General features: G+C 53.7%; 2 protein-coding genes across 2 annotated transcripts in view; both read left to right on the top strand.

Annotated features, from left to right (window-relative positions):
• The window catches only part of LOC103900497 (cathepsin S), a 4,323-nt gene extending 1,094 nt beyond the window's left edge, over window positions 1-3,229 (top strand). Inside the window, exons 2-7 of the mRNA XM_009281190.1 lie at window positions 534-660; window positions 888-1,037; window positions 1,115-1,339; window positions 1,546-1,711; window positions 1,931-2,033; window positions 3,130-3,229. Of these exons, the coding sequence (XP_009279465.1) occupies window positions 534-660; window positions 888-1,037; window positions 1,115-1,339; window positions 1,546-1,711; window positions 1,931-2,033; window positions 3,130-3,229 (871 nt within the window). The remainder of the gene's footprint in view (window positions 1-533; window positions 661-887; window positions 1,038-1,114; window positions 1,340-1,545; window positions 1,712-1,930; window positions 2,034-3,129) is intronic.
• Window positions 3,230-4,346: 1,117 nt separating this feature from the next.
• Window positions 4,347-9,193, top strand: LOC103900498 (cathepsin S). The gene is made up of 8 exons (XM_019472581.1): window positions 4,347-4,449; window positions 5,066-5,264; window positions 5,501-5,623; window positions 6,182-6,331; window positions 6,406-6,630; window positions 7,746-7,911; window positions 8,154-8,256; window positions 8,731-9,193. The coding sequence occupies exons 2-8, from the start codon at window positions 5,139-5,141 to the stop codon at window positions 8,828-8,830; spliced, it is 993 nt and encodes a 330-aa protein (XP_019328126.1). The 5' UTR covers window positions 4,347-4,449; window positions 5,066-5,138; the 3' UTR covers window positions 8,831-9,193.
• The last annotated feature ends 2,233 nt before the right edge of the window (window positions 9,194-11,426 follow it).

Genomic DNA, 11,426 nt, shown 5'->3' with positions numbered 1-11,426 from the left:
ACATGGGGATAGGCGAAGTTTCCTTAGAAAGGGCTTTCTTGGGGGGGGGGGTGGCACTGCAGGTGCGCGTGCGGGAGGGGTGTCATGGTGGCACTGGGGCCGCAGAGCATCGCTCTGTGACCGGAGACAGCCCCTCGCCAAGGAAAAAGGCACTAAGGGGAATGGGGGTGGCTTTGGGAATCGGTGGGGAAATAAAACCCCCAGGCTGGGGTCTGGCACTGCCCTCCCCGGTCCCAGCCGAGCGGGATGACGCTGCTGGCTTCCATCGCCTTCCTGGCCGCGCTTGCGGTGACACTGGGACACCCTGACCCCGCGCTGGACTGGCACTGGCAGCTCTGGAAGAAAGTGGTGGGTGCTGCTCCAGCGTGACCATCCGCCGCATCACGCAGCAGGGAGAAGAGCCGACGGCGCTTCGAGGCACTGCTGGTTCCCAGGGGTGGTTTGGCAGGGGCTCCCGACAAGCTTTTGTGGGATAAAACGGGGTGAAACGGCTGCAGGGGCTGTTGCTGCACACCACGAGGCTGCGTTTGATTTCAGAAAGAGGAAGGGGACCGGCGCGCGACGTGGGAGAGGAACCTGCGGCTCGTGATGCTGCACAATCTGGAGCACTCGCTGGGGCTGCACTCCTACGAGCTGGGCATGAACCACCTGGGAGACATGGTAGGTGCCGGCCGCGCCGTGAGGCTCAAGCGTGAAGTCATCTGTTTGGTCAAGGGGGATGAAACGCGCCGTGTTGGTGATGCCGCAACCACGTGCCTCAGTCCCCGGAGGCTGCGAGGATAAACCTGGTCCTTTCGGTGGGGTGGGATGCGTGGATGGATCCGCTCTCCTGTTGCGCAAAGTAAACCTCAGCACGTCGCGAATGCCTCCGTGCTCCTTCCCACCAGACCAGCGAGGAAGTGGCGGCTTTGTTAACTGGGCTGAAGGTCACTCCTCCGTCAAACCGGACCTCCACGTACCGACCGCAGCCTGGCAGCGAAGTCCCGGACACGGTGGACTGGAGGGAGAAGGGATGCGTCACGGATGTGAAGAACCAGGTTTGAAGCTCCCTCTGTGCTTCCCCACGTCTTGGTCCCGTGGGGCAGCACCTGAGCCTCTCTGGGGCTTTTGCCAGGGCGCCTGTGGGTCGTGCTGGGCGTTCAGTGCCGTGGGAGCCCTCGAAGCCCAGGTGAAGCTGAAGACGGGGAAGCTGGTGTCCCTGAGCACCCAGAACCTCGTTGACTGCACCAGGAGCTATGGGAACAAAGGCTGCGGTGGCGGATGGAGAACCAAAGCTTTCCAGTACATCATCGACAACCAGGGGATTGACTCGGACGATTCCTACCCCTACACGGCTCAGGTAGGCATCGGATCTGGGCAACGCTTAGGCTGGCTCAGCTTAAAATGGAGGAATTAATAGTCCTGTTGCTTCCAGAGGAAATCCACTTTGGAAAACCATGGAATTGTCCGTCTTTAATGCCGCGAGCATTAGTTCTGACTCACATAACGCAGAGCAGGACTCTGCGCAGGATCTGACGCGTTTTCCCCCTTACCTTCGTTTGCCAGGACGGTGCGTGCCGCTACAACCCGACGGCGCGGGCAGCCACGTGTTCCAGGTACATCGAGCTGCCGCACGGCGATGAAGCTGCGCTGAAGGATGCCGTCGCCAACGTGGGACCCATCTCTGTCAGCATTGATGCCAGTCAGCCCACCTTCTTCTTGTACAAAGCTGGTGGGTCTTCCAGGGGATCTCAAGATAGGGATGTGTTTTCTTTCCCGTGACCCAGCTTCCTTAAATGTAAATTATTTCAGCTTTGACTTGCGTTTAGCTTGTGTTGCCCTCATTCTTGGCGACAGGCATTGGTGACGCCTCCCAAAGAGTGAATTTAATTCCCGTTCGGGCAGTGACTTAGGGCAAGTTGTCCGAAGGCTGTTTCCAAATGCCTTCCAGGTATCTACCATGACCCGAGCTGCTCTCAGGAGGTGAATCACGCCGTGCTCGTCATCGGCTATGGCTCTTCGGATGGGGAGGACTACTGGCTCGTGAAAAACAGGTACAGCAAACCCAGCCGCCGAGCAGCTTTTCCTTTCAGCCTCCGCTCCGAGGGGCACCCTGGAGGTTTCAAAGACATGCCAGCGATGCGCTTTTAGATGCCCATCAGCTTTCTTTAGACGTGTTTAGGGCTCGGCTCCATCACCACCGCGATGTAAAGGGCCCTTGATTAAGCCCTAGAAACCCAAATCGACGTATGTCACCCAAAACGCACCTGCTAACTCCTCAGTGCTGCGAGGCGGCTCAAAAAATGGGATTTCTGCTCTGTAGGAAACACCAGGGTTTCCAACATTCCTGGATGCTGAGTCAGCGCAAAGGGCTGGTGCTTCTCGGAGAGAGAAACCGAGCTGGTTTGATTTGGGGACATGCTGGCGAACCCCCTCCGGCCAATTTGGAGGCACAGCCTCAAGGATCATTGCAGCTGGGCTGCCCCTTGCATTAAAATGTATTTTGTGAACGCGTTTTTCACTGTCTAAAATGCAGAACAAGAAGAAACAAAGTGCTGAAACGGAAGAGTCCTGCTCAGACAGACACATCTCTGGAAAAAAACCAAACCTGCGATGTCAGCAAAGCTACATTCAGCAACTGAAAACCATTATCTTTTTAAAAAAGAACAACAAAAAAAAAAAATCCCAACTGTGGACAGTTCTGTCGACAAAGCTCCTTTATCCTCATGTCAGGGCTGGGCTAAACCCCCCCCCGTTTCCTCCTCTGTCTCTCATCTCTGTCCTTGGTAGGATTTTTTTTTTTTAAATAATGTATTTTTAATATACAAAACTAATCCATTCACCTTTACCTGGTGTTTCCCTGGTGGTCTTGACTCACTCCAGCACATAGAAAATAAGTGATTTTCCTCTGCGCCCCCCCTTAGAAGAGTTAGTGGCAACAAAATCTGGCAGGGAAGCAGTCAGGAGGTTCAGCCTTTTTGGCCAAAAGATGCGAATTTGGCTATTCCTCTGGCTGCTGGGGAGGAAGCATGAGTTGAACAAAAATTTAAAAAAAGGGGTGGGGAGAGAAAAAAGTGAGGGTGAGGGGTGGTGCGGAAGGAGGCAGCTGCCTCCTGTTGTCTAATTTTTGCTTCTTTCTTCTTCCAACAGTTGGGGTGCGCATTTTGGTGAGCAGGGCTATATCCGGATGGCGAGGAACCGTGGAAACCACTGCGGGATTGCCAGCTACGGCGCTTACCCCCAGATCTAGAGGGTTCCCTGCTTCAAGGACGCGTCTTGAGATGCCACCACTCACCCCGCTGACCTCGAGTGTGCCTGGCTCTAACCCAGCCTTCCCGCCTCGAGGAATCCCGTTGCATTTCTACAGATAAGCAGCAGAAATTAGGAGCGGTCGCAGTTGGCTTGTTCGAGGGTCTCGTCAAGTATGACCACCTCATTCACCCTCCCCAGGAACTTACCCACTAATAAGGGATAATCTGTTGGGAATTATTGCAGTTATTTAGGTGGAGGGCTCTCTGTTGTCATTGCCGACTCTTGCAGTCTCTGGCAGCTTTTTAGAAAATGACTCAACTGCATCTTCAAAGCTCTTGAGAAACTGTTTTGCTTCCTCCGCTTCTCTTAGAAGATGGTTTCTTGCAGCCATTTTATGTCCCCTGGTGCTTCGTAGTGGTGGGAAATGCACCCTCCTGCCTGGCTGTCCTTCGTGGGAACCCGCAGGATGCCCTGACCGGAGGCTGGAGCGTGATTTCCAGGCAGCTGGAGACTTTGCTTGACTGCGTTTTCAGCCTGACTGCAATGTAATGTGCATTAAATGTGTCCTCTGCCGTCCCCGCGGCGCTGAGGCTGGCCAGCTCAGCTCCATCCCATGACTGCATTTTAACCACGTCTTCCCATCTGTGCTACCCCACTGTTAAAAGTGAATAAATGTGATTTTTATTTCCCCCCCCGCCAAGCACTGGTTTTGGTCTGGTCGGTACACCGCTGAGCTGAGATGGGAGCTCACGTCTACCCAGTTCAAACCAGGAGCCAGGCTCCGTGCTCGACCTCATCCTGTCTCTTAGCTCAGCACCAAATCACAAAAACGCAAAAATCGTATCAGAGGAGCGTGACTCCTGCCCGCTGGCCCCGCAAGCCACATAAACCACCGCGGGAGCCTTGCCATTAATTTTTGGGGTGCTGGAAATAGGAAACTCTCAGCTGCACTCATTTTCTGATGTTATTGAGGGTACTGCTTCAAATAACCCCGTGAGTGGTGCAGCAAGCCCAGTTCCCAGCAAAGTGAAAATGAAATCAGAGCATTTCCTGACTCGTGATTTGTCCAATGAGTTGCAGCTGCCGTGTGTCAGAGGTCCTGGGCGTCCCAGCAGTGGGGACGTGCTGGATTTGTCCCCGGCATCCCCCCTACCCCATACAGGCGCACTGCCCGGGGAGCTGAAGGTCGGTACCCACCACCAGAAGAAGCCGTTTCAGGTATGTTGGGTGCTTTTGTATTTTAACACCCTTCTGGGAGGACTGAGCTTTGAGGAAGTAAAACTGAAGGAACAGTATTTTTGTGTTGACTCTGGCTCCATCTTATCTCTAATCTCCCCCAAGCCCTCTCTGGGTAGTTGAATTGTTCATGGTAGCCCATCCTCAGGAGCTGGTGGACCTCAGCTGGATGAAAATAGGATTTTTTGTTTTTGCTTTTCAAGGTGCTGGAAAACACAGGTTTGTCAAAACAGCCACTTGACCAGGCGATGCGTAAGCCTCCTTTGGGGGAGGGTTTCTCGGGCAGGGTGGAACCGTGAGATGAGGCGCGTGTCTGGATTTGTCCCTGCATGTCGGTGTCCGCACGGGCAGGGGTTGGGTCCAGCAGACTTCTCTCCCCGAGGGAAGTTTCCGAGTCCTGGATGGGATTTCTCTTCCCATCTCGCAGGGGTTGAGGGTACGCAACAGGCGAGCAGGGCAGGTGCTTGTCTGGGCAGGCAGGACAGGAGCTGTTGGCATCACCCAGTGTAGAAACCCCGTGAAGGGCACGCCAGGGAGTCCAGGTCAGGGATGTCATCACCGTTCTGCCTCCCTTACCAAACCGGATTTGTCACTTAAGGGGTCAAGCACGGCTCCAGCTCTGAGCCCTCAGCTCCCAGGTCGATTCGACTCCCTGGTCCCGGCTGAGCGGGATGAAGCTGCTGGCTTCCATCGCCTTCCTGGCCGCGCTTGCGGTGGCACTGGGACACCCTGACCCTGCGCTGGACTGGCACTGGCAGCTCTGGAAGAAAACCTACGGCAAGGAGTACCGCCACGAGGTAGGGGCGTCTTGGCGGGGTGGAGGTGGCTTAGGGGTGCCGATGTGGTGGGTGCTGCTCCAGCGTGACCATCCGCCGCATCACGCAGCAGGGAGAAGAGCCGACGGCGCTTCGAGGCACTGCTGGTTCCCAGGGGTGGTTTGGCAGGGGCTCCCGACAAGCTTTTGTGGGATAAAACGGGGTGAAACGGCTGCAGGGGCTGTTGCTGCACACCACGAGGCTGCGTTTGATTTCAGAAAGAGGAAGGGGACCGGCGCGCGACGTGGGAGAGGAACCTGCGGCTCGTGATGCTGCACAATCTGGAGCACTCGCTGGGGCTGCACTCCTACGAGCTGGGCATGAACCACCTGGGAGACATGGTAGGTGCCGGCTGTGCTGCTGAGAAGGGGCTTGTCTTTGTCTCTAATTACCCACGAGGTTGATTTAACAAGGAATTTAAGTGGGTCAGGGGTGGAAAAACTCCCAACCCTTCTCAGCCCATCCTCTTCTTGTGGACTCCAGCAGCCGTGGACAAACTGCTCAGACATTCCTGTGTTCAGCCTACTGGCGTGAGGCAATCTGGTGTGAGGAAATGACTCCTCCTTAATGCAGCATTTGGGGTGCGCGGACCTGGTCCTGGTCATTATATATATTTGCAAATCACCCCTCTTCGATGTTCCAAGGTTGTAGTGTTGTTTAATGAAACATACCGGCTTCTAGGGATTTTTGGCGCTGGAGTTAAGCTTTGTATTTTCTTTTTCTTGCCCTTTCCAATGAATGGCTAGAAATTAAATGTAAAAAATAAAAAGCCCAGGACTCCACAAACCTGCTAACTCCTGCAGCTCAGACTGTTCAAGGGAAATCCACCTCCAACACACCCAGTGTAGGACTTACCAGAGACAAGGAGATCATGAGCCGGTGTTTTCTTTTCCCACCAGACCAGCGAGGAAGTGGCAGCTTTGTTAACTGGGCTGAACGTCGCTCCTCGGTCAAACCGGACCTCCACGTACCGACCACAGCCTGGCGGGAAAGTCCCGGACACGGTGGACTGGAGGGAGAAGGGATGCGTCACGGATGTGAAGAATCAGGTGCGAAGCTCCCTCTGTGCCTCTTCGTGTCTCGGTCCCGTGCTTGGTCTGAGCATCTCTGTGGCTTTTGCCGGGGCGCCTGTGGGTCGTGCTGGGCGTTCAGTGCCGTGGGAGCCCTCGAAGCCCAGGTGAAGCTGAAGACGGGGAAGCTGGTGTCCCTGAGCACCCAGAACCTCGTTGACTGCTCCATGATGTATGGGAACAAAGGCTGCAGTGGAGGTTTCATGACCTTTGCTTTCCAGTACATCATCGACAACCAGGGGATTGACTCGGGCGATTCCTACCCCTACACGGCTCAGGTAGGCATCGGACCTAGACAGCACGTGAAATCTGCGGAACACACGAGCGTGGAAGCAACACGGCCATTCGTTCTGCTCTCCTGCGTAGACACCCTTCTCCTCCTCTCCCACTGATTTCCCTCTGTCTTGGTTTCTACCAGTCTCGTGTCATGTAATCAGCCTTTGCAGCTGATTCTTTCAGACCCGGGGAAGGGACCTTTAGACTTCTTTTTTTTCCTCATAGGTGAATGACTGGACTGGGAGCCAGAATTTCTGCATGTTTATTTCTGTCCTACATAAATTATGAGGCAATGTACTACACGGAAGGGAAAAATGTGACAGGAGTCCTGGGTCCTGTTCTCAGCTCTCTGTATTACTCCATCTTCTGTAGTTGAAAAATGGGGTATTCATATTTCTACCATTTCAGTGGGCAGAGGTTTCCGGTGAACGACGTTCATACAATCGGTTTTTTAAAAGTTGCCTGTAACAGATGCTGTATGACTGCTGCAAGGTCGTAAGGAAAGAGCCATAAGAAAATAAAGATCCTAGTGCTGAGAGTCTTGATGGCCGGAGACAAGAGAGGCCCTGAAATGACCCGGTGTCTTGAAAACACGGCCTGTGGAAACAGGTCAAAGTAACAGCAGCTCAGTCCAAGAGAGAAAAGTGGAATACAAGTCTTCAAACATGCATAAGGCAGCTACAGAGACAAAAGACGCCGTTCTCTGTGTCCAGAGGGAGAATGAGAAGCCGTGGGCTTAATTTACAATAGAAGAAATTTAGGTTAAACATGACGAGGAGCCTTCTGATGGGATGGATGAGGAAGCAAGGACAGTTTCTCTAGGGAAGTGCTAGGAGTATTGTGATTGGAGGTTTCTAGAAAAAAGGCAGCGAATTCTGTTGAAATGGTTTGGCCGCTCTCGGTGTGGGGAAGTGAGATAGACAAGATGGTCTCTTCGGGTCCTTCCAGCCATCTTTTCTGTAATCCTGTGTATAGAAAAATGGTGGTCAAAGAAAAGTGAAGAACGGGGTAGCACAGGGTAAAAGAGAGCTGATAGAAAACACGTACCTGAAAGTCTTGAGATGTTCCTGGTGAATTCTTCATGCTCCTCTTCTCAACCCCCCCTTGTTCCCACCAGAATGGCACATGTCGATACAATGCTTCCACACGAGCCGCCACTTGCTCCAAGTACGTTGAGCTCCCATACGCTGACGAAGCCGCCCTGAAAGATGCTGTAGCCAACATCGGACCAGTCTCTGTCGCCATTGACGCCACCCAGCCCACCTTCTTCTTGTACAGGTCAGGTATGTCCTTTTACCCTGGAGATCTTCTTCACAGCCTTCTGTGTCTCTCTGCACGTAAAGCTTATGACGTTTGGTGGAATTTGGCAAGTTGGGGCTTAATTCCTGGATGAAGGCACCAATATGACAAAACCTAAGGTAGCAGCGTTAGTGACTATGCTGCAGGTTGAATTCGGTCCCGCTGACGACTCAAAGACGAGGTCTTCTGGTCTGATGACACGCTTCCAAAACTCCTTTTCTTCCAGGTGTGTATGACGACCCCCGGTGCACACAGGAGGTGAATCACGGAGTGCTCGTGATCGGCTACGGCACCCTAAATGATAAGGATTACTGGCTTGTGAAAAACAGGTAGGGGCACGACCGTGTATCACCGAACGCGTTACCTATATGCTCACTATCTATAGGGGTAGGCTTCTCCTAGGCAACCTCCCACCGCTCAGGCTGACATCCTCACAATTCTGTAACGACCGGTATTTATACAGATGAGAGGGAGATCAGTTGGGTGCTTGTGCAGTGGGGGGTGTTGTAGAGTTGAAAGTTGGTATTGGTCCTTAAACTGTTCCCTAAGGGTTCACGCTTAGCCACGTCAAAGCATCCTAGCAGCGTGAAGGAACTGTAAATGCATTTAAAATACACTTACACCCGCCTTAAGTTCCCTTTATGTTGATGAGCGTTGTCATAACTTAATACGGGATTAGAAATCCCGTGAAGCAGTGAATGAAAACACTTCAAGGCTGTCATGTTGATAAAGCTGCCGCTTCACTTCCAGAAAAAGGAATTCAATTTTTCTCATGTCTGTCTGTCTGTTTCCGGTCCCAAAAGTTGGGGCGTGCGTTTTGGTGACGAGGGCTATATCCGCATGTCAAGAAACCACGCGAACCATTGCGGGATCGCCAGTTATGCCTCTTACCCGCTGATATAGACGGACCCTGCGCTTCAGAGAGGACTCCTGGGGCTGCAGTTAAACCCCTGATGCTACGCTCGCATGGATCTACTGACTTCAAGAATCATTTTCTGGCTCTGTGGGCAAACTCCTTCCGTTAGGTCAGCCTGTCTAACAGGCTGGGAAGGAGTCCTTCACATGGGAGGATTTTGGAGTATGATTTGCAGGCACCTAGTGACTTCTTTTGGGGGGAAGAAAGGGTTTCTTTCAGAGTAAAACTGCGATACCTACAGTTATAATGGGGACCACGTTTTCCTCTCTCCAGTTTCGCATTGAGTACTGCTACGATGACACAAATACTTTCTCTCTGTGTGACGTTGATGAGATCGCAGAATTTCTTTGAAAAATAAAAGATTGGTTTCACTGTCCAAAAATCCTATATTTGGTCTCTGGAGGCAGGAACGGGTGGCAGAGGGAATTCCAGCTGGTACTGTCTCACCTGGCAGAGCTCCCCCATGTAAGGACCTCTCACAAAACCTCTCCACAAATGATGTTTCTCTCCAAACGATGCCTATGATTTGGGAAGGGAGGGTACAGACCATCGCACCGCTGCCAAAAGTGTTGGGGGGAGAAAGTAGCTGATGTCCCTGGTTTCACGTTGATGTAAGTTCTCACGATGATGATACCGAAAAATAAATGCTGTCGCTGGCGCTGCAGCTCCATCGCACCCACGCAACACAACCCATCATCAGGCACGGCGCTTGTTTCCGACAGGGGTGGCAAAACCCATTCTGAAAGAAAAAGGTTTTCACGTTAAACCTTTCGGTTGAGACTGCAAGCTCACCAACCCTTTTTCTTTAAGTTTCTGTGTTTACGGTAGGCTTTAAAAAGCGTCTCGTGGTTTGTTTCAGTGAAAAACGTAGAGAATCCCTTTTCTGTTTAGTTGGGCGCTGTGCTGGCCTGAGGTGGCACTGCCACCTTGGGGGCGACGGGGGAATTGAACGAGTCTCCGTCTGCAAGGTGACCCCGGAGAACGCTCACATCACCTATCGAAATTATCTCACAGTGGCCTTTGCAGGTGCGTTGGAGCTCTCCGGATAGGTTATCGTTGGGTTTTTAAAAACCCTTTTGCCAAAGCATTGCTCACTCTTAAAACCCTATCGACTGAAGACGTCTCCTTTCCAAGCGTGGAGATCTCTGTAGACCACTGAGCACCCACAGCTCCGGCTCTGTCCTTGGAAGGGGATCGAAAACCTTCATATCTTCAGCAAAAACATCAACCGGCGAAGAGCTGATGGGCCAAGACGCTCAGGCCACGAAGGAAAAAAAAAAAAATATTGTGACTTAACACAAACGTACGAACTGGAGGGTACTGGGGGCGTGGGGGGGGGGGGCCTCAAGTTTTTTTTTGGGTCTTGAGTGGCTCTTGGGGGTCCTGAAGAGTTTTAGGGTGTACTTGGGTGCTCAGCAGGGTTACTGGGAGGTTCTGGGATGGTCTTGGGAGCTCTGGGGTGTTCTGGAGGCTTGGGGAGGGGGGAGGGGTGCTCCGAGGGCACTTGGAAGGTCCTCGAAGTCTTTGGAGGCTATGGGAGGGCTCTGGGAGTGTACTGGGGATATTGGGAGGGCCCTGGGGGCTCTGGTGGGTACCAGGAGGCTCTGGGAGGGTCTTGGGGGGGGGGCTCTGATGAGGGCGCTGGAGAAAGCTGGAGGGTCCTGGGTGGCTCTCGTACTGGGGATATTGGGAGGGCCCTGGGGGCTCTGGTGGGTACCAGGAGGCTGGGGTGCTGGAGAAAGCTGGAGGGTCCTGGGTGGCTCTGTGGCGTACTAGGGGCTCTGGGAGGGTATCGGGGGGACTTTTGAGGGTAGTGGGGATCTGGGGAGGTACTGGGGGCACTAGAAGGGTCCTGGGGCTTTGGGTGGGTACTGGACGGTGCTGGGTGGGTCCCTCCTCAGGCTTTCTTTGCATCCCAGAGCACTCTTTTTGTCCTCCGTGCTAATTAGGATGCCCCTATTCAGTCCCTCGCCCTATGAGAACTGATGTTCTCTGCCCCTTCTCACACTGGGGCTCTTCGCTTTCTCTCTCTCTCCGAAACCTAACCTTCAGCCTAAACCGAGACGGAGCCCAGGAAGGACGCGGACCTCCATCCATTGCTCCCGCGCAAAAGCAGCCAGGACTAAAAGCTTCTGGCAGCCCTCACCTTTCCCTGTCAGCCCCTTCGCAGCCCCACAGACGTGGGGCTCTGCCCTTTCCCTCTCAAAAACCCCGGCCCGCGCCCCCAAACCCCAACCTGACCCTTGGGAAGGCCCCAGCGAAGGCCGGCAAAGATCCCAGGGCTCTCTGGAGGGCAGCAGGGCCCGTTATGGGCCCCAGCAAAGCCTGCTGAAGGCCTCGGGGCTCTCTGGCGGGCAGCAGGGCCCCTCGCGGGCCATGGCAAAGGAGTGTATTTTTTAATTAAAGCTGGCGTTTGCGGGCGCTTCTCCAGCAGGTCAACCCCTCTTCCCCCCGAGCGAAGGCCCAGGGCGGGAAGGAGGGCGGGGGCGCGCTCTGCGCATGCGCGGAGTCCCCCGGGCCCCCCCCGGTGATTGGAGAAGAACTACATCTCCCAGCGTGCCTTGGGGCGGGGTGGGGTGGGGC

This window comes from Aptenodytes forsteri, unplaced genomic scaffold (genome assembly GCF_000699145.1).
Source record: "Aptenodytes forsteri isolate BGI_AS27 unplaced genomic scaffold, ASM69914v1 Scaffold276, whole genome shotgun sequence".
Classification (NCBI taxonomy): domain Eukaryota; kingdom Metazoa; phylum Chordata; class Aves; order Sphenisciformes; family Spheniscidae; genus Aptenodytes; species Aptenodytes forsteri.
The sequence above is the reverse complement of the archived record's forward strand: the minus strand, read 5'-3'. Positions and strand labels throughout refer to the sequence as shown.

What these genes read in the sequence shown, in the direction of transcription:
- LOC103900498 (XM_019472581.1), top strand. Translation starts at nt 5,139, where the DNA reads ATGAAGCTGCTGGCTTCCATCGCCTTCCTGGCCGCGCTTGCGGTGGCA. An exon ending in GCAAGGAGTACCGCCACGAG is followed by an intron (nt 5,265 to 5,500) that starts GTAGGGGCGTCT and finishes GTTTGATTTCAG; the next exon opens with AAAGAGGAAGGGGACCGGCG. An exon ending in TACTGGCTTGTGAAAAACAG is followed by an intron (nt 8,257 to 8,730) that starts GTAGGGGCACGA and finishes CGGTCCCAAAAG; the next exon opens with TTGGGGCGTGCGTTTTGGTG.